This window comes from Triturus cristatus, chromosome 9 (genome assembly GCF_964204655.1).
Source record: "Triturus cristatus chromosome 9, aTriCri1.1, whole genome shotgun sequence".
Taxonomy (NCBI): domain Eukaryota; kingdom Metazoa; phylum Chordata; class Amphibia; order Caudata; family Salamandridae; genus Triturus; species Triturus cristatus.
Window position 1 is genome coordinate 933,857,286 of NC_140592.1, and position 22,017 is coordinate 933,879,302.

Consider the following 22,017-nt stretch of genomic DNA (forward strand, 5'->3'; position numbering starts at 1 on the left):
TTCCGTTGGGTGAAAAAATTACTTTACACATTGGGCATAATCAAGCGTTATTCAGAAAATATACAATATTCTATTGAAAGCAACACACAAGACAGTTCATATGTCAATTCTTTATATATCAATTACGTCATTCATATATGTATGCTTCAGTATTTCATGAAAGGCCGTCAAGCAATAGTGTAATAATACAAGTGACACAGTGAATAATAAGTGCTCGGTGACAGTGTGCGTGATATGTACAGTAGTTTAAAATCGAGAATATTCGAAAGTGGCCATGGGGTTCAATAGTAAGGCTGCGTAATGGAAGAGTTCCTTTTTTGGCGCAGATTCTATGCAAAGGTCCACATAATAGTCGACGTTTCAACCCTAGTACTGCACTCTTGATAGGTCAGTGCGGGTCTTCATCAGGACTTGGATAACCGGTGACGGCCTGTGATTGACAAAAGGACTAGGTCAGGTGTGTTGGCATCAGTGAAAGAACCTAAGTACTAAGGGTGGCAAGTAACTCACCTTAGTATGATTGAAATAGAATTCAAAATAGTCTGGGCCTATGGAGTTGGTAAACATCCAGCTTGAATCTCAGGATGGGTTTGCAGTTAGTTATTCTGTGTTGGTGAAGGGCCTGTAAATAATCCATTCAGGATCAATTAAATTCATTATCTCCCAAAATAGGGGGGGGGGGAATCACGATCAAAGTGAGAAGGGAGCCTGACTTGCTCACCTATGTAGTATGCGAGAGCAGTTGAATCACTGGTCCCGTAGCATTCGGGGCTCCACAGTTGTATCTAAAATAGGTTGCATCTAGAAAATAATAAATAAATAAAGAACGGGACGTTAGAATAATCAAAGTAAATACCCACTGCAACTCGGCCGATTAATGGGTCGAATATTGCAGGGTAGGTGCTCACCTAATGTTGTGCGAAGTGCTGTCTAGAATCCAAGCGCTTCTAATCCCTTAGTGTGGGTAGTAGGCAATAGTGGCTCTTCATCCGAAATTAACTGTAAAGAAGCAATAATCAGGTTGAAAAACCCAAAGAGCCTTATAGGGGCAAGGACTAAGAATATACGGGCGCCTAGGGAATTCTCAATTACCTCATTCGGAAGATCGGGCGGCAGGCCAAAGGTCCTGGCTCGTCTGATTGAATCGGCAGCAGCGTCCGGAGTGAGTCTGCATAAAAAGCCGAGAATAACGTGCGCGTGTACGCCAAACGCCGTGGGCTGCTAGGCAACGGGTGGCGCTGGCGCCAACGAACGTGACTAATCGTCATGTGTTACCAAGTAAACCAATTCGTCACATGAGAATTCGGCTACGTGGACACTCATGCACCAATTGCAGAGTATCGAGGCACAGAGTGACTGTTGGCAATTGTTAACCTGTGGAGTACAATAGTGCACACATTCTAATGTATAAAGAGCTCCATGCCATGCAAGAAGGCGCCGTACTCTGAACGGTCAGCATAAACATTTGAGACACAGATTCAAGTCTCCATGCATGGTTCACAGTGTGCTCGAGTAAGTTGCCGAGGTACAAGTAACATGATCCCATCGACACCAGTAATTCGTGCTACATGGTACGGTTCACAACAGTAATTCATATAACATAGAGTCATACATTCATGTGAGCAATTAGAAATTACAATGATGTGCTCTAAAGTTAGAAAATGCAGGTTAATACATAAGTGAGGGATTCAGACAGTTCTATGTTTTAGACAAAAAACTAGTGTATACTGATTTGGGTCTGACTGAGCATAGGGGGCTGATTAGAGTAGGCCCATTTGTTTCGAAATCTCCTCCATCTCGTTCAACCCATTCTGGACTGAATTAAGCAAATGGATCCATCTACACTCCTTGTAGTTCAGTATCCTCACAATCGACCCACCTCTGGTACTAGGGATGATTTTTTCCAGTACCCACCATGTGATGTTGTTGGGAGAGTGATTGTGTGATGCAAAATGTTCAACCATAGGTGCCCCGTGTACCTTACATCTTATCCTACTCATGTGCTGCAAAATTCTGACTTTCACTTTCTGAGTCGTTTGTCCCACATATGTGAGTCCACAGGGACATAGGATGGCATATATAACATTCATACTGTTGCAATTGGTAAACTGGGAAAGTTTGTATGTTCTACCAGTGTGTGTAAATGTGGTTCCTTCATAACATAAGTCGCATGCCTTGCATTGCCGACATTTGTGGTGTCCAGATACAGGTGCCAGCCCCAGGAGATCCCTAAGGTCAGGTTGTTTGGGTGTGTCCAAGTATGCATTCACCACCGAGTCCTTAATGTTTTTGCCTCTTTTGAAGGCAAATGGGGGATCCTGCGATATCTGTAGTTCACTCGCGACTAGGTTCCAATATTTCTTCACAACTTTCTTTATTTCATTGCTTTTAGTGTTGAATGTTGTCACACAGACTATTTTGTCTGTCTCCAATTGTTTTGGGTTGGTCTCTAACAATTGTTCCCGGGGGCAATACCATGCCCGTTTCTTTGCCCGCTTGAGTAGACCTGTAGGGTAACCTCTCTCTCTGAGTCTGGACACTAATATTTCAGATTCCCTGAAATAGTCTGTCCTTCTTGTGCAGTTCCTCCTCAGTCTGAGGAATTGGCCATACGGGAGATTGTCTCGCAGGCTGCGTGGATGATGGGACTGGTATTTAAGTAATGAGTTTCTTTCCATGGGTTTACGATACAGATCACAGTATAGCAGATTATCTTGTGAACGGAATGTTAAGTCCAGAAAATCAATTGCTTCGTTGTTACATGTCATTGTAAACTGGATGTCGGTTGATCTCGCATTCTGCCAGGTGAAGAAATTATTGAGTTCGCTGTTGTTCCCAGACCAGATCATAATGACGTCGTCTATATAACGCTTCCACACTGAGATGGCATTCAAGTGTGGGTTGTCCAGACTATACAGATGCTCCTCCTCGTAGTGGTCCATGTACAGATTAGCTAGACTCGGGGCATATGTAGCACCCATGGCTACGCCTTTGCACTGGTAATAGAATTGTTTTTTGAAGGTGAAATAATTCTTTTTCATGGCAATATCCAGTAGAGAGATCACAAATTCGGTAGGAATCCAATGTGGTCTTGGTCTGGAGTCCAAAGTGCTTCTGATGACATCCAACGCCAGCGCCACCCGTTGCCTAGCAACCCACGGCGTTTGGCGTACACGCGCACGTTATTCTCGGCTTTTTATGCAGACTCACTCCGGACGCTGCTGCCGATTCAATCAGACGAGCCAGGACCTTTGGCCTGCCGCCCGATCTTCCGAATGAGGTAATTGAGAATTCCCTAGGCGCCCGTATATTCTTAGTCCTTGCCCCTATAAGGCTCTTTGGGTTTTTCAACCTGATTATTGCTTCTTTACAGTTAATTTCGGATGAAGAGCCACTATTGCCTACTACCCACACTAAGGGATTAGAAGCGCTTGGATTCTAGACAGCACTTCGCACAACATTAGGTGAGCACCTACCCTGCAATATTCGACCCATTAATCGGCCGAGTTGCAGTGGGTATTTACTTTGATTATTCTAACGTCCCGTTCTTTATTTATTTATTATTTTCTAGATGCAACCTATTTTAGATACAACTGTGGAGCCCCGAATGCTACGGGACCAGTGATTCAACTGCTCTCGCATACTACATAGGTGAGCAAGTCAGGCTCCCTTCTCACTTTGATCGTGTTTCCCCCCCCCCCATTTTGGGAGATAATGAATTTAATTGATCCTGAATGAATTATTTACAGGCCCTTCACCAACACAGAATAACTAACTGCAAACCCATCCTGAGATTCAAGCTGGATGTTTACCAACTCCATAGGCCCAGACTATTTTGAATTCTATTTCAATCATACTAAGGTGAGTTACTTGCCACCCTTAGTACTTAGGTTCTTTCACTGATGCCAACACACCTGACCTAGTCCTTTTGTCAATCACAGGCCGTCACCGGTTATCCAAGTCCTGATGAAGACCCGCACTGACCTATCAAGAGTGCAGTACTAGGGTTGAAACGTCGACTATTATGTGGACTGTGGTAAATAATTTAATTACCGGGACTTAATTTGATACAGAAACATAATAAAAATAGTTCAGTAAATAAGAGGCAGAATCCGTGGTATTAGAGGTTCGGAATGGGCTTTATTCCAATGGTCGATTATAATCGGTTGCTCCAAGTTCCATCACCACGAAGGTTCAGGAAGTGAAGTACATACGTTATTGACAATCAATTACTTTTATACAATAGGCATTACAGTGAGGCCAATACAAGATAATATATTCATACGTGGCAAAGATAGGCGTAACTGGGTGTGTTTAAAGAACGTCATCAGATGTGATGTCATAAGAGGGTGGTTACATGAAAGAATTTCGCAATGTCAGCAGAAATACTTGGCAGAGATGCGCGCACAGCAGCATGACGTGTGATTGACGTGCAACTAGGGGGTGAAGGGGACTTGACATTTAGCTCTACATGTGGCGACAGAAGTCTGGAGGGTCAAGTCAACCTAATCCCAAATCATATCTAACATCCTATGTTTAAAGAACTGTGTTATCCAAAAGAGAGGTCTCTCAGAGTAGAATCTTATTCTATACTGACTATACTGAATGTTAGTGCGTGTACAAGCGTCTAAGTGTCTACACTAGATGCGAGGGCAGGAGTCTTCCATAGTAACAGGGCTATGAATTACTTGCATGAAGACAGAGAAACCGGGCCTTTGCTCGGTAGCTGGCAGAATGTTTACTTAAGCTACTAGACAGGAATGCATTGGGCAGGAATCGGAGCAGATAATTTTGAAGGTGAAATACAGTTCTTGGCAGGCAGCAAGCTGATGTCAGGCTTCGTGAGTCGCGCAGGGAATGAGACAAAGTTCATGGTCACAGATGCAGGCTTGGACTGGAGCTTCAGAGACAGAAAGCAAGAAAAGCTTGATGACAGAATCAGGGCCTACTTGCCTGGACTGTAAAATGGCATAAGTGAACCATATAAAGGCGGTGGCCTTTCGTACTTAGGAATGGAATATCCGGCCCATTCATGGCGGATCAACAGAGGACATGTTAACGGTGGACGCACATGTATTTGCGTCTTCATAACTGGAACTGGAGGGAACATACATGTACTTGTAACATGCACATAGAACCCTTGGGGTCCAAGATAGGGGACATAACTGACCAGAAAAATCCATATTTCCACATTCCCTCCTTGTCCCCTACTTGCCCGTCAAGAGATATCAATCTTCATTAATCCATTGATCTGTTCATATAGCATCATTTGTTCTTCTTTCTTCTTCCGGGATCTTGAATGAAAATCTTGATGTGGAATGCACGATGTGGCACACAGACCACAAATCGCTGGTCCACATTGCAGGCATAAGCAGCAACTGAACAGTATGAGAAGGCCAATACCTAGGAAGGATAGAACTCTCCATCCCCAGGCTGATAACACGCTCCAAAACCAACCGGACCAAGTCCAGGTGCCTGGATTCTGGTGTATCTGGCTTATAATCTTATGAAGGTGCGTTATAGCTTTATATACAGATGGCGAATTTTCTGGTATGAAAATGCAACAGCTTGATCCGATGACCCTACAAGCTCCGCCCCTATCGGCCAGGATGACGTCAAGGACAAGACGATTTTGAAGCACAACAATCCGCATAGCAGACTGCTCTTCTGTTAAATTGCCTAAGGCGGAAATAGTTTCGTTCACTACTGCTTCAATGGTTCTAGTCAATCTACGTATCAGCTTACTATTAGTAACGGTACCTATATATGGAAAGAGACCTTTATTGAAATCTGTGTATTTTTCCCATGCCGTTTCAGTGTAATCGACAATTGGGAGATCTCTCTGCTGTCTATTGTGTACTAAATGAGTATTTCTATGATAATCAGGAGGAGCTAGGAAAACAGGTGGTAAAAGGAATCCAATGTAGCAGGTACCATCCCAATCTAGAGGCAAACGTACATATGCCGTCTGACCACATATAAAATAGGAATGGCGGGAAGCTCTAAATGTAGACTTGCCTTGATCACTAAATTCTACTACAGTGGTGCATCTACTATGGCCCATATGTATGGAACCATTCTTTCTCACACATAATTCACCTTTTACTGGAAATATTGACATAGCGGGCAAAATTGGAGTAGCTTCGGATTCGACATTTAGGATCATAAGATTAAGCGTAAAATTACCTAATCCATATACTTCATTTTCTAGATCAGTTCCTGTTCTTTTGGGAAGTCCCTCTTTGTTAGGATAGCAGACCTTAAGCAAAACTAAGTTCAAATTTCCCCATACCCAGTTGTCTTGATAAAGTGCAGAATTCGAATCTAGGGAATTAATTAGACTAAACCATGCTCCACAGGAGCCATTGTGTGTGAACGGGTATGGAAAAAGAGGTAGAATTCCTTTATAGTTCTGATAGGGAGGGAGTCGGCCACATATCCAACAATTTGTAGCATTGCTAACCTGATGAGAATGATGTAACATACTAATAAAAGTGTTATTGCGCAGCGCAAATCTGTATGACAATTCATGCGGAGGTAATTCACTAAAAGAATGTTCAGCAGTAACATTGTAAACATGTCTAGAAATAGGATAATATATGTGCAACAATATACTTGCGGTAATTATTAAAAGACTTAAGAAAAACAAAATTAATAACGTCACTATGCAATGACTCTGCAGTGATTTACAGTACGCCTGTCGTTTCAACATTTTTCGGGTGTTATCTCTATTCAGGTCCAAGGGATACATGTCAGAGACAATTCAACCGCTTCACCTTGGAGAGGACTTAAACAATCAAATTGCTCGACTGATTGGACCTGAGCTTTAGTTTATAATGTTCGGCATTACTTTTTTCAACAAAAGGAAGTTTTGAGTCAATGGGTGAAGACACACGAGGTGTGGTATTCACATCTGCTGGTAGTCCATGAAATTTCTTGATATGACTTGAATGAATCCAGCCCTTTCTGCCCTCGATCTTCACGGCTGTCCTCGTCGTTAATAACACGAGCTGAGGCGACCTCCACCTAGGGTCCAGCTGAGTCTTTCGGTCAAAATTCCTCACTAAGACGAGATCCCCCGGAATTACGTCATGGGGTTTCACTTCAGTGTTGTCAGGAAAAGCTGCAGCTACCTGTGAACGACAAGATTGTAGTGCAGACATCAAGGAAGCCAAATAATCTGTCAGCATATTACAGTCAACATCAGTTATTTTACGTGGTATAGGCGTCCCCCACATATTTGGTGGTCTGCCGAAGATCACTTCATACGGGGATAGCCCTGTTCGAGAGTGTGCTACCATTCTCATGTAAAAGAGTGCAACTGGTAATGCTACTACCCAGTCGACACCTTTCTCCCTGCATATTTTGGACAATCTGATTTTCAAAGTTTGATTATGTCGTTCCACGAGACCTGCTGCCTCGGGGTGTCGGACACAATGAAACTTCCACTGATATCCTAGCAAAAGTGAAACGTGTTTCATTAATTCGGAGGAGAACGGCTGGCCGTTATCTGAGTGAACAACACGTGGTAAACCGTATCGTGGGAAGAATTCTCGAACCAACTGTTTGGCAGTAGTCGGGGCAGTGTAATCTGAAACCGGGTATGCCTCCGTCCAACGGGAAAGAGCACAAACAACTACGAGAACATATTTGAATCCTCGACATCGTTCCATCTGGATATAATCCATCTGGAGGACTTCAAAAGGGTGATCAGGAGGCTGAAATCCACCCTGCTCTACGGGAATGCTTTTTCCTGGGTTGAACTGACAACAGATCATACAGGTACGAACTTTTTGTTTCGCTGCTGCTCGTAAATGCTTGTTGAACCAAATATGTTGAATGCTGTCTAGCATAGCTTTCTCTCCTAGATGCGCTGGACTATGGACAGTGTTAATAATGACTTGGACCATTGAATCAGGAAGGAACCACACAGATTTTTCCTTCGTCATCCATCCTTGATCTGTTTGGATCCCTCCTAACTCAGTCCATTTCCTTATTTCGTCTGGTGTAGCATGTGTCTGTATATCAATTACGTCAAGAGTAGGATCTTTAACCGTCATACAATGTGTTGGCGTCAGGACTATTGTCTTTGTCATGTCGGATGTTTGAGTTTGAGCAGTCCGTTTAGCTGTTCTGTCAGCTAAATCATTGCCTTGAGAAATGATATCAGTAACTTTCGTATGTGCTTTGCATTTCATAATCGATATTGCAATGGGTAAATGTATTGCATCTAATAAGGCATGAATGAGGGGTCCGTGCTGAATGTGGGCACCGTGAGAAGTTAAATAACCTCTCTCTCGCCACAGCACGCCGAAGTCATGTACAACTCCGAATGCATAACGTGAATCAGTGTATATGTTGACTTTTTTATTTGTGGCTTGAATACAGGCTTGTGTCAGAGCGACGAGCTCTGCTGCTTGAGCGGACAAGGTATTTATGCAATTTGTTTCAATAATTTCAGTGTCTGTTGTGACTGCGTAAGCGGCCACTAACTCTCCTGTACCTGCTCTCATACATGAACCATCTACATACAACGTCAGATCTGGGTCTGACAATGGGACATCTGTCAAGTCTTGTCTGGGTTTCGTCGTGATTGTAATAACATCAATACAGTCATGGGCTAGTGGGTCTGTTCCGATTATAGGTAAAAGTGTGGCAGGATTCAATGTGTTACAACGTCTGATTTCTATATGTGGCTGAAACAATGTTAGTTCGTAACCTGTAAGTCGTGCTATAGTCAAGTGTTGTGTTTGCGTTCGATTCACAAGAACCTCTACTGCGTGTGGTACTTGTACTGTCAACGGATGTCCTAACACTATAGCATCGCTTTGTCTGATTGCTAAAGCTGTCGCTGCCACTGATTTCAGGCACGCAGGCAGAGCCTGAGCTACGGGATCTAATGTACTAGAAAAATAAGCACACGGTTTGTGTGATCCTGCTTGTTCCTGTGTGAGTACTGACAAGGCAGTACCTTCTCGTTCTGTAACAAAGAGTGTAAAATGTTTTCTGTAACATGGTGTTGCTAAAACAGGTGCTTGGCATAGAGCTTTCTTTAAGCTTTCAAAAGCTTGTGTATGTTCCTGAGTCCAAGGGAGAACAGTCGATGTGGCTGCCTCCTGTGTTGTCAACTGAATGAGTGGTTTTGCTAGAAATGCATACTGAGGGATCCACTGTCTACAATATGAAGTGAGGCCTATGAAAGCCCGCACCTCCTTTTGTGTCTTGGGTATTGGCATGTTAGCTATTAACTGAATGCGGTCGGGTGTAAGCTGCCTTCCCTCCTTGGACAGCGAGTGACCAAGGTAAATAACTCGCTGGACACAGAATTGCAGCTTAGAAGGGGACACCTTGTGCCCCTTTTCGGCTAGAAATTGTAAAACCGTCAGTGATGCTTTTTCACATTCAGGTTCGCTTCGGGCGGTGATCAGCAGATCATCGACATATTGAAGCAAAGCAGTGTTAACTGGCAAGTGGATACTGTCGAGTTCTCGTTTCAGTGCTTGGCTATAGATGCTGGGGCTTTCTGTAAATCCTTGAGGTGCGCGTGTGAATTTAAAGCTACGTCCATTTAAACTAAATCCGAACAAATATTGGCTTTCCGGATCTATTGGGACGCTGAAAAAGGCGTTTTTGAGATCAATTACAGTAAAGAATGTTGCTTCGGAATCAATAGCTGTCAATAATGAAGAAATGTCTGGAACTACGGGGTATTGTGGTACAATACATTTATTTAATTCGCGCAGATCAATAACCAATCGATATACTGGGGGAGCCTTCGGGTCTGTTCGTTTAAGAATCGGAATTATCGGTGAATTACATACATTGGAGTCGGTCTCCACAACCACTCCTTGGCCGATAAGTTCGTCAATGATTTGCAGTAAAGCCACTACAGCATCTGGTGGTAACTTGTATTGTCGCATTCGTGGTAGTACCACTCCTGCTTTTAGTGTGACTCGATATGGTGTAATGTTCATGCAACCAACATCAGTAGGGCCTTGTGCCCATAGATGTGTAGGTAAAGTCTGCAGTCGGGGATCCATGTCTCTAGACACATAATGACCTTTAAAATCACGTAAAAACAATCTTACTCCTTCCGGAGAACAACATATTATAGCTCCTAGAGCTTTCAGTGTTTTTATTCCTAACAAGTTTTCTGGACATGATTTAGTAAGCAATAAATCTGTAGTTCGGGTCAAAGGTCCTATCGTGAGTGGAAGAGGCTGTGACACTTCATTAACAATAGGTTTTCCTGAAAAACCAAGGGATATATTCTGTGAGCCTGAGAGGGGTGCCCCTGGAACTTCACTACGTTTTATGGTTGTTCGACTTGCCCCTGTATCGAGTAAAAATGTCCTATCTTGGCCTAATAATTCACTATGTACATAAGGTCCTTCTTGATCTACAGGGACCTCAATAAGGGGTAAGTCAACTTCCCTCTCTAGGCTGTTTCATGCGTATCGTTGATAATCAGGATAGTCATACTGTGCGGTCTGGTACAGTTGTCGTGTCGTGGTTTGTGTGGCAGCAGCAGGCAGCGCTGGTGCAGCTGGCACAAACTGTATAGACTGTGGTGGAGCTGGCATGGCTTGTGCATGTTGCGGAGCTCCTTGTTCATTCTGATCCTGTCTGGGTGGCCGTGGTCTTTCTTTTGTATTACCTATGGCGATATTATGTTTTAAAACTGGACAATCGTGTACGTAATGACCTGGCCTTTTACAGTAATTGCATGTCCCTTTTACAGGTCCTGTTGTATCACCGGAATGTGTCGTACCCTTTTTATGTCCTTCAGCTGGAACTGTCTGAGAGACTAGCATTTTCATTTTCGTGTCTTTCATGCGTCTCTGTTCATGTTCTTGTTCTTCTCTAATTCTATTGTAATGGTACTGTAACATTTGTAACATTTGTGATGGGGTATTACCTTGCCATGTACTCTCGAATTTTAATACTCTATTCTTCACTTGGGGCAAAGAATTTTCAACTAATTTTGTCACAAACAGATGTGGGTATGACTCGCTACTTGCTTTTATACCACTATTTATACCAAAACATTTTTCGAATCGGGCATAGAAATCACTAGTGTCTTCATCTTGCTTTTGTTTACAGGCTGAAATTGCACCCCAGTCTTCCTTTTTCGTAGTTAATAAACGTGGCAGTACCTGTACTAATAAACCTGGTAATGCTTTAGTTTTGTCCCCAAGCCCCGAACCTGCAGTTCGGGCCTTTTCTTCTGCTTCTAATGCTGTCCAATCTATCTTTTGGTCTCCTACCTCCCACTCTTTTTCCTTGAGTTTTTCATAAATGCCAGCAGGCATTAATACCTTCAATATTGTCATAATGTCGGGATAGGTATACTCTCCCATGAGTAACATGTCTTTAATTTTTCGGTGGAAACCCGCTGGGTCTTTGTCATGACTGGGTACCACTTTCTTCATTTCTAACAATTCTATTTTCGATATGGGCGTATATACATATACACGTTTAAACTGATTGTCTTCGCCCTTTATTGGGTGTACTTCTCGTAAGGGATTCTGTCTGTCCATGTAATACATCGGTCTTTCCTTGATGGGCAATGAAACATGTTCTGGACATACAAAAAGAATGTATTGCCTTCTGGATTCTAGTATTTCCTTAATTAACTTAGTACCTGAACCTTTCCATCTATTCGTGAGTAATTCAGTCAATATATCAGGTAAGGGACCAGGATCTGAATGTTGGCTTTTATATTGTATCAGAAGTTGTTGAATCATATAAATCCCAGCTAAGCGCTGTTCATCTGGGGTGAGGTTCAAAAATGTGTGTGCTACTGTATCATCACCATATTTTCCGGGACTGTCAACCCAATGAACGGCTGACCTGGCTAATTCTTGTTCATCCATAGAATCGAGAAAATGATAACCCCTTCGTTCTCGCAGTAATTTGTCAGCGGCTTGGAACGAATGCTCGGGGGACCTTATATTTATTATAGGTGTTTGGAAATTCCTGTTATTATCTGGACATATCGGACGTATCGGATCAGTAAAACATCTGGTACTATTACAAGATCTCCCTCTACCTACATAGGCTATGGTTTCTGACTGTCCTATGGGTAGTCCTGATCATTCCTCCTCCTCGTTTTGTTCAAACTGATCTACCGCTAATCTTTCTTCGTGTAGACGTTCTATTTCTTTACGGATCTTTCTGCACATGGCTATTATACAGTTTTGCTTATCATGTTTCCCTTCTGATATATTCTGACTCCATCTGGTAAGAATTTGCATTACTTCCGGGTCTACCCCCGGTCGGTCTTGATTTCTGATCACACAATTTATAAGGAAACGTAACAGTTCCCCCTGTATTTCCACTTTCTGGTATTCCATAGCTCTGTTAATACATTCTGAATCTCACCCTGTTTGGACAAAATGGTATATATTATCTAGATGCGCAGCCATTCCTGGTAACTTCCCTAAATACACTGCGGCTCGTCTGATACGTAATGATGCCATGATCATTTCGTCCTCTTTGCCGGGCACAGGGTCATATCTACAATCTATAAGAAGTTCCTTAAGCGTACGGGCATTTATGAGTTTGGGGGTACGTGGATGTGCTGACTCGTGAAAGGTAAGTTTATTTATTCTGGGTGGCGTAGAAAAAATATTGGTAGCACCTCCGGTAGCCCCGTCTGGAGTATCGGGCGTGAAAGGATTCGTAGAACGTGATACAGCAACTATAGGTGTGGACACAGCTATAGAAGTAGCTGTAGGAACAGATGGGGAAACAGATGTGCTTGCCGGAACTTGTGTCAGAACTTGTTGCTGTAGAGATACGGGTACTGGATCTTGGCGTTGAATATCCCTGGCAGGCGGTCTATGCGGGGCGGGATTAGCATACTCGGGAGCTGCGTCATCTAAGTATGAGGAAAGAAAAACATCTTCTGCGGTTCTAGGATGCCCCTTAGGATGTACTTTTATTGGAAATAATGGGATTGGCAAGTCTTTTGGTATCCCCGCAGTAGCCTTAGGTAATCCTTCGGCCAGAAGGGGATACATACCCTTCATAAGGGCATGTCTTTGTCTGTCTACTTGTTCTGATTTTACTCGTGTACCTTCTTCAATTAATAGATTTTCTTGAACTTTATTTGAATTCTCTTTACTCTTCTCTTCCTGTCTACGTGCTTTTTCTGTGCGTCTATACGATTCTTTACGCCATAATTCAATGGCGTCCTTCTGTGATTGTCTAGCTTTCTTTTTCCATAATTCTTCCTCTACTTTCACGATGCACTCTGCATCCCAGGTCCCAGCTGCGGGCCACCTCTGACTTTCTGGTAATTCCTTAGTGTAGTCTACCCATAAATCAAGAAATAAAATAGCGTCTAGGCCGTGTTTATGATACATGAAGTACCCTGGAGTGTCCCTAGGAGGAATAGGAACGGCTTCTTCGAGTACCCCTTTTCTAGTCGTGATCTGTCTTAATTTTGAAAAGAGCGGCATATTGAAAACTGATCTGATACTTGATTTTGAACAAACTTAATACAGTAATCACAATAATGAACAGTCATTCACACCACAATATACAGAACGTACTTAAAACATTTAACATTTAACATTTTAACTGAGCAACAATGATGATGATGATTTAAGAAAAAACTTAATCACTGAACATAATACTCGACTTTAACTGAATTATTCTGAATTTATATACTTGACATACTAGATATACTGCTAAACAGTACAGATACACTGTTGAAACAGTGCAGACCGGATTTGTGTACCCAAATCCGTCTTGACCGGCACAACCTATGTGCACGTCAGAACGCCTCCCCAGTAATGGTACTCACCGGGTAGCTCGGAAACGGAAGGCCTCGGAAACTGAACTGAACTTGAACCGGACTGGACTCGATTTGAACACTTCGGAAACCGGACTTGACTTGGGACTTCGGAAACTGGTGGGCCTCTGTATACCTCGGATCTTGCTCTCTCAGCTAGGCTCTGGTCGGGATACTTCGCACTTCTCACCGCCTCGTCTGGGTGTTGATCGCAGTCTCAGTCGCCCCCGCTTGACCGGAGGGAGATACAGGAAATCCTGCTGGTACGCGTTATTGTCCGTCCAGCTGTGGCAGGAGACCGGGCCTGCAACGCACCGCCGGCGCGTGAGATGAGAAAGTGTCCCTGTTCGGGCGCCATTCATGTGGTAAATAATTTAATTACCGGGACTTAATTTGATACAGAAACATAATAAAAATAGTTCAGTAAATAAGAGGCAGAATCCGTGGTATTAGAGGTTCGGAATGGGCTTTATTCCAATGGTCGATTATAATCGGTTGCTCCAAGTTCCATCACCACGAAGGTTCAGGAAGTGAAGTACATACGTTATTGACAATCAATTACTTTTATACAATAGGCATTACAGTGAGGCCAATACAAGAGGCGTAACAATTGATAGTGGAGATAATATATTCATACGTGGCAAAGATAGGCGTAACTGGGTGTGTTTAAAGAACGTCATCAGATGTGATGTCATAAGAGGGTGGTTACATGAAAGAATTTCGCAATGTCAGCAGAAATACTTGGCAGAGATGCGCGCACAGCAGCATGACGTGTGATTGACGTGCAACTAGGGGGTGAAGGGGACTTGACATTTAGCTCTACATGTGGCGACAGAAGTCTGGAGGGTCAAGTCAACCTAATCCCAAATCATATCTAACATCCTATGTTTAAAGAACTGTGTTATCCAAAAGAGAGGTCTCTCAGAGTAGAATCTTATTCTATACTGACTATACTGAATGTTAGTGCGTGTACAAGCGTCTAAGTGTCTACACTAGATGCGAGGGCAGGAGTCTTCCATAGTAACAGGGCTATGAATTACTTGCATGAAGACAGAGAAACCGGGCCTTTGCTCGGTAGCTGGCAGAATGTTTACTTAAGCTACTAGACAGGAATGCATTGGGCAGGAATCGGAGCAGATAATTTTGAAGGTGAAATACAGTTCTTGGCAGGCAGCAAGCTGATGTCAGGCTTCGTGAGTCGCGCAGGGAATGAGACAAAGTTCATGGTCACAGATGCAGGCTTGGACTGGAGCTTCAGAGACAGAAAGCAAGAAAAGCTTGATGACAGAATCAGGGCCTACTTGCCTGGACTGTAAAATGGCATAAGTGAACCATATAAAGGCGGTGGCCTTTCGTACTTAGGAATGGAATATCCGGCCCATTCATGGCGGATCAACAGAGGACATGTTAACGGTGGACGCACATGTATTTGCGTCTTCATAACTGGAACTGGAGGGAACATACATGTACTTGTAACATGCACATAGAACCGTTGGGGTCCAAGATAGGGGACATAACTGACCAGAAAAATCCATATTTCCACAGGACCTTTGCATAGAATCTGCACCAAAAAAGGAACTCTTCCATTACGCAGCCTTACTATTGAACCCCCTGGCCACTTTCGAATATTCTCGATTTTAAACTACTGTACATATCACGCACACTGTCACCGAGCACTTATTATTCACTGTGTCACTTGTATTATTTTTTTTTATTTTTTTTTTAATCTTTATTTCGGCCAATTTGACCATAAAAGATATACAAAAGAAACACATATGAAACATATAAAACCATCAAGGAAAAATAATCAGGAAACACATCAAATAAAAGGCCATACAATTAAAATTTTAACTTAAAATTAGGTGGGAGCCTGCGACTTTAAAATACGGGTACGAATATACCAGACATTAGTAAGAAATTTGGCTAGTGCAAACACAATTGGACCTGAAACATCAGTTTTTAAAATTCTATACACCGGGAGGTACTCCCTAAAACCAAGGTTTCTAATGAGTGGTAGGAGCCAATATTTACTGGCGGCCTTGTAAGTTGGACAAAACAAGACCACATGCAGATCGCTTTCCTCGGCTCCCACACATGCCGGACATAGCTTGGTAGATGGCGGTGTTGACCAGAGGCAGGTGTAAGATCGCAGAGGCAATGTGCCATATCTCCATTGGAGAAATAGCTTCCTGGCCAACACAGGAGACATAGCGTCCAGAACCCTCTCCAGCCGGTATGAGTCCTTGCTTTGCGCAAATACAAATGTTAATGACCCCTCATCCTTGCAGTCTAGGGCCATAGATAATTTCTGCTCGTGGTAAGCATTGACCAAAGCTCTTCGTGGGATCCTTAGTGAGGCGTTAGCTGGATCCGACCACAGGTCGGGGAGCCCCAGTCCCATACAGGACTTTTTTATATATTTTATCCACAGGATCTGTAGAGCTTTAGGGTGGGTTAGAAACTCCCTCAGTTCCGCCCTATAAGAAGAAAGTTCTTCACTGCTCCATAGCCTTCGCCAGAAGACTATGGGTCTGAGACCTAGTTCATCTGCTATTGGTCTCAGCCCCAGGTCCATCCTCAGAGGGAGGAGCGGGGTGCTGGACGGGAGTGCTACTATCTGTCTAATGAAGTTGTTCTCAGTTATAGACAAGCTGCAGGAAGCTGTATGACCCCACAGTTCCGCCCCATACATCAGAGCTCCTCTAGCCTGTGCCTTGTATATCTGGATGAGCGGCCCCAGCGGTCGATATGTGGAGCTTTTCATCAACCGAGCAATGCCGCCAGTGGTCTGCACTAATTTAAGATTAACCCTAGTCTGGTGAGTTCCCCAAGACATGGTTTCATTCAACGTTACACCTAGATATTCAAAGGTGGAGACTCTCTCTAAACGTGATGCTCCCAGTAGAGGGTTCGGGCGTGATCTTGGGGTTGGGTTCAGGACCATAAACTTGGTTTTGGTAGCATTGATTTCTAACCCCCTATCAGTGCAGAAACCCACAAAAGAATCAAGGATCCTCTGTATCCCCATAGGGGTTTTGGACAGCAGCAGGGTGTCATCTGCAAACATGATTGCAGGCACCCAGCTGCCATTCAATTTTGGGGCGTCAGTGTATTCAGTTCCATTGAGATGGGCGATTACCCCGTTGACGAAGAGGCAGAACAGGGTCGGTGCAAATACACAGCCCTGTCTAACCCCCCTGTCAACGGGGAATCTGTCCGTTAATTCCCCAAGTTTCCCGCACCTGACCCGGGCATAGTTATTATGGTGCAATCTCTTTAAAATTATCAGGATATCTGGGGGGACCCCCATCTCAGCCAGAACACTCCAGAGTTTCCCTCTGGGCACGAGGTCAAAGGCGGCCCTCAGGTCCACAAATATGGTGTATAAACTACCACCTTCCAATATTGCTGCCCTCCAATAGATAACGTTCAGACGAAAAACCTGATCCACTGTAGAAACTCCCTTTCTAAATCCCGCCTGGTACGGACTGAGGGCGCCCGTTTCCTCCACCCAGTCCTGAAGCCGATTCAGCAGTATCCTGCCAAACAGCTTCTGTGACACGTCAATTAAACTGATTGGTCTATAGTTGGCTGGGAGCAGGGGCGAGCCCTTTTTAAATATAGGAACCACCTCTGCCCCCAGCCAAGTACTCGGAATTTCCATGCCATGCAAAACTCCATTAAACACAGCGGCCAGATAGGGGGCCCAAACATCGGGCTCCTGCTTGAACAGGTCCCCGGGCAGGCCATCCAATCCTGGCGCCTTTCCACCTTTAAGTCCTATTAATGCTACCTTCACCTCCCCCACTGTTATCGAATCCCCGCCATACTCTGCCAATCCAGTACCGATGTCAATCTTAGTTTCTCCCAGCTCAGAACTGTAGAGAGACTGGAAGTGTGCCTGCCACACCCCTGCTGCAATATTTGGCTATATTGCCGAATGGAGGTTCCCCGACCCCCCGTTTACTACTCTCCAAAACATTCGGTGGTCTCTTATTGCGAGGGAAGTGGTGAGCTCCTCCCACTGGTTCTCCTCCCATTCGGTTTTAGCATGGGTGACCAGTTTTTTATAAGCCCGTCTACTTTCTCGCAGCTTCTCTCTGCCTGTTCCCTCATTGATGCTTCTGAGGAGTTCTCCCTTTGCCTTCCTGCAGGCTGCATTGTACCATAAGGACTTATGTTGCTGGGTCCTCCTCTGATTCTGGACCCTGCTAAAAAGCTCGGAGGCCGCTCCCTTTATAAGGTCCTCATGAGCCTGATGTAATTTCTCATGGTGGTCTTTATTGCCCACATGGTTGGCTAGATCTCCCACTTTTTCCAAAATAGGGATTAAACCTGCGTAGAGCTTCGAAAGTTTCGCTTGGCTCGTAGCTAGTTTATCCCACCTGATTCTTCTCCTGTTATTATCTAATAGGAGTTCAGGTTTGAACTCCTCCATGGTTGTTATGGAGGCCTCTAGCCCAGGATGGCTAAGATCGAGTTCAAGGGTGTTATGATCACTATCCAGTCTCTCCATCACCCTAAAGTCCAAGATAGAAGACCAGTTCACTATCTGTACAAGGGCATAGTCCAAGCGGGACTCTCTTCCCACTCTGTTGTACGTGGTTTTGCTTGGTACATCAGACTTAGTACGTCCATTACAGGCTCTAATTCCATGCTTTAGGGTAAGGGCAGTAATCTGCAGTGCCACAGGCGTCCATGCCTTTGGGGAAGGTGCTACAACAGAGGGTACTGACCACCTGGACTCTTCTTCCATGGGAAATCCCTCTACGAGGCCGACCAGCGGCTCGAAATGGGAATTTAAATCCCCTCCCACTATGTAAGGAATGTCTCTTGGCATTTCCGCTAAATATACTGAAAGCTCCTCTATAGTGGGAGATTCACGCGAAGCTCCCACTGGCCTGGAGTAAATATTTATCAGGGCAAGTTTCGCTAGGTTCGGCCAGGCTAGTAAAACCACTAGGATGTCGTCTGATGGCACCGGTAGGCGTGAAGCCTGGCATCCTAAGTATTATTACACTATTGCTTGACGGCCTTTCATGAAATACTGAAGCATACATATATGAATGACGTAATTGATATATAAAGAATTGACATATGAACTGTCTTGTGTGTTGCTTTCAATAGAATATTGTATATTTTCTGAATAACGCTTGATTATGCCCAATGTGTAAAGTAATTTTTTCACCCAACGGAACCACTGTTTACCTTATAACTTACTGCCCAGGTTCTGAGGGATACTGGGTTACCCCATTATTGGTTTAACTAACTTGAATCCAGTGGCAAAGTGAGCAAGGGACCCACATCTGGGCATACCCTGCCAAATTGCAGACATCCTACCTTGTGGGCAACAGGGTATACTTAGGGGTAACTTACTAATATTTAAAAGCAAGGTTCCCAGCCTGTGGGAAAGGGCTAATTTGACAGGTTCAACAGCAGTTTTTAGGCTACTGTAGTCAGACTACACATGGTAAGTCTTAAGTCATGTTTTACAGGGTCACTCTGTGGATGCCACAATAGGTACTACAGGCCACATTTGTGATTTAACTTTCAGGCCCTGGGTGCATTTTCTCCAATATTTACAAGTAACTTGTGGGTAAGTTTAATATGTGAATCAGCAATAAGCCAATGTAACCATGTTTAAAGGGGAGCACAGGCACTTTGCTCCTGTTTAACAAGGTTGAAGTGCATAGAGATTCAATGCCAGCACAACAGATAGCGCAGAAATTGAGGGGTAAGAAACACTAATCATGGCCATTTCCTACAAAGTGGGATTCCTGAATCATGTGCTGGATGTGTGAATCCTAAACTGCACAGAGTCTTGAATCCAGCAAAAAACGATAAGAAAAAGGTGCACTATAGCTGTGCTTAGTTAATAAAAGCTGCACTTGGGCTTTTGCACTACAATGCGGTAGTTGTGGGCAGGGCCTGGCATACGCTCAAGCGCCCCTGTGCACTGCAGACGGCCATGTACTGTGGGAGTAAGCTTCCTGAGCTATGTTAGTCGTAGCACCTGGCCTTTGGCCTTTCGGAGCAGGGGTTGCAGGGCCTGATTGGCCAGGCTCTTCGGCCAAGCCCTACTCTGCACAGTGGGTTGGGGCTAGAGCCAGCAGATTGTGCTCAGGGCCTTTGGCCAATCCCAACAGTGCACGGCAGAAGTCAGTGCACAATGGAGGGTAGCAGTAAAATGAAAATGAAGTGCAAGATACTGCAGCATGCATAATATGATTAAATAGCAAATTCACTAAAAGCCAAAGATTAAAATGAAGATATGGTTGAAAACAAAACCTAAAAGTCACTGAAATCTACCAGTTATGGTTTGCTAAGCTAACCATAACTCACATTCATGTAATGCACTGCTTATGATCTCACCCATGACATGTTAAATCACGTTATTGAGGATGTGACTAACGACACCTTAAATGACATCACTGATGACGTCACTGATAACATCATCCAATGGCACCAATACTCTGCTAATTTCTCATAAACAAAATAATCTTCAAGTAGATCATTATTTACTGCCTACCCTAAATTACTGCTATAGTTAATGACACTCATTTCTGATCTTCTAAAAGATGTAATTTCCATACGAATACACCATGGATTAATTAGGTAACCACTACAACAGAAACATAACTCTTATTTACACGTTAACTCACTACAATCTTATAAAAAGTAGTAATACAACACATGCAGCAATTCTAGATGTACATGTCGTCTGTATGGATGTGATTGGTAGTGTTGTCTAGAGTACTAGAGTGATGCAATGTCCCCAATCCTCTGTAAGTCTGTGGTAGATGCATCTGCTTCTCTGCCCATTTATTGCCATATATTGTTTTTGGTTGACATGAACTTGTGCTATTACTGGCTTTGGCTCTTGTCCTGCAGTTCATGTAGTGAGGAATGTTGGCAGGCAGTAATAGGTACCACTGCTTGCCACCCCTTTACATGATGGTGGCTCACCTGGTACTGAACAGGGAGACAGATGGCTTGACTCAGGTTCTTCCTGGAGGTCGCTTTTATCCACATACACCTTTTCATTTTCAAAAGTCTCCAGTTTCCCATCTGAGCTGGGGATGATCCCATTGGAGGCAGAATGGAGAGGCTGCAAAGAGGCGAGTGTAAAGTCAGTCCACGAGGTCAGTCTTACCTAACTGCACCCACTCGCCCTTTCCTTCCCGTCTCATTAGCTGATCGATACATTGCCCCAAAAAAGATGGGGGGTATCTGTTTCTTTGCAGAGTCTTGGAAATATTCAAAGTAATGACTGACTAACCCCAATAAAATCAGTTGTGAAAAATAAAGAAAAGTTTAGTCACAGAGAAAAGAGGTGCAATGCAAGAATGGCAGGCCAGCAAATGTAAAAACAAGCATTGGAAAAAGCCAATAGATCTGGCGTTGGCCTCCAGCAATTTGACAATTCTTGTTTTGTTTTGTTTTGTCATGGACTTTGCAAAACTTTATTGTTCCGGAAGATGTTCGGCTTTCATTAAATTAAAAAAAAAACAATGGCTAAATGCAAAAGTCTTTTACTGGTCTCAGAAAAGTGCACATTACCATGGTACACCCGGCCTTAAAGAGAACTCCTTGTGCATGGATTTGCTCCTTGTGAAAGGGCAGCATACCTTAATGAAGTATGTCGATAACTGGACTAATGGATGAAACCTGGCTGAAAATTCCTATAAGTAACTATGTTATACATACTTTTAACAAAATCAAAAGGTCTTGGCTAACACAGAACTAAAAAAAAGTCATCTGTCTGGCATTGGCTACTAGCCTCACCTTTGAGAAAGAAGGCAAGAAAAAAAAGAAAGGAAGGCAGACAAAAAAGAATGAAAAAGGGCAAAAAAGGAAGGAAGGAAGGGAAAAAGAAAGGCAGGAAGGGAAGGTGGCAACAATGGAACAAAGAAAGTGAAAAAGGAAGGAAAGAGGGAAGAAGGCCAAACAAATTAAATAAATTAGAAAATAGGAAATGAAAGATCGGACAAAATAAGGAAAGGAAAGAGGTTATGAAAGTATGAAAGAAGGAAAGAAAATGGAAAGAAGGCAAAATAAAGAAGGAATGAAGGGAGGGAGGAAAAGAAGGAAGGAAGAAAGAGAAAAAAGAAGGAAAGAGAGAAAGAACAAAAGAAAGAAAAAAGCAAAGAAGGTAAAAAGAAACAAAGAAAAATGAATAAAAGAATGAAAGAAGGCATAACTGAAAGAAAGAAGGA

At 43.5% G+C, this 22,017-nt stretch overlaps 1 protein-coding gene across 4 annotated transcripts in view; it reads right to left on the minus strand.

Moving 5' to 3' along the window:
- Positions 1-22,017, minus strand: part of LOC146799096 (sodium/potassium/calcium exchanger 4-like) — a 937,744-nt gene that overhangs the window by 82,044 nt on the left and 833,683 nt on the right. For all 4 annotated transcript variants that reach the window (XM_085628040.1, XM_085628039.1, XM_085628038.1 and 1 more), the window contains one exon: positions 20,768-20,909. In XM_085628040.1, the coding sequence (XP_085484166.1) occupies positions 20,768-20,909 (142 nt within the window). The remainder of the gene's footprint in view (positions 1-20,767; positions 20,910-22,017) is intronic.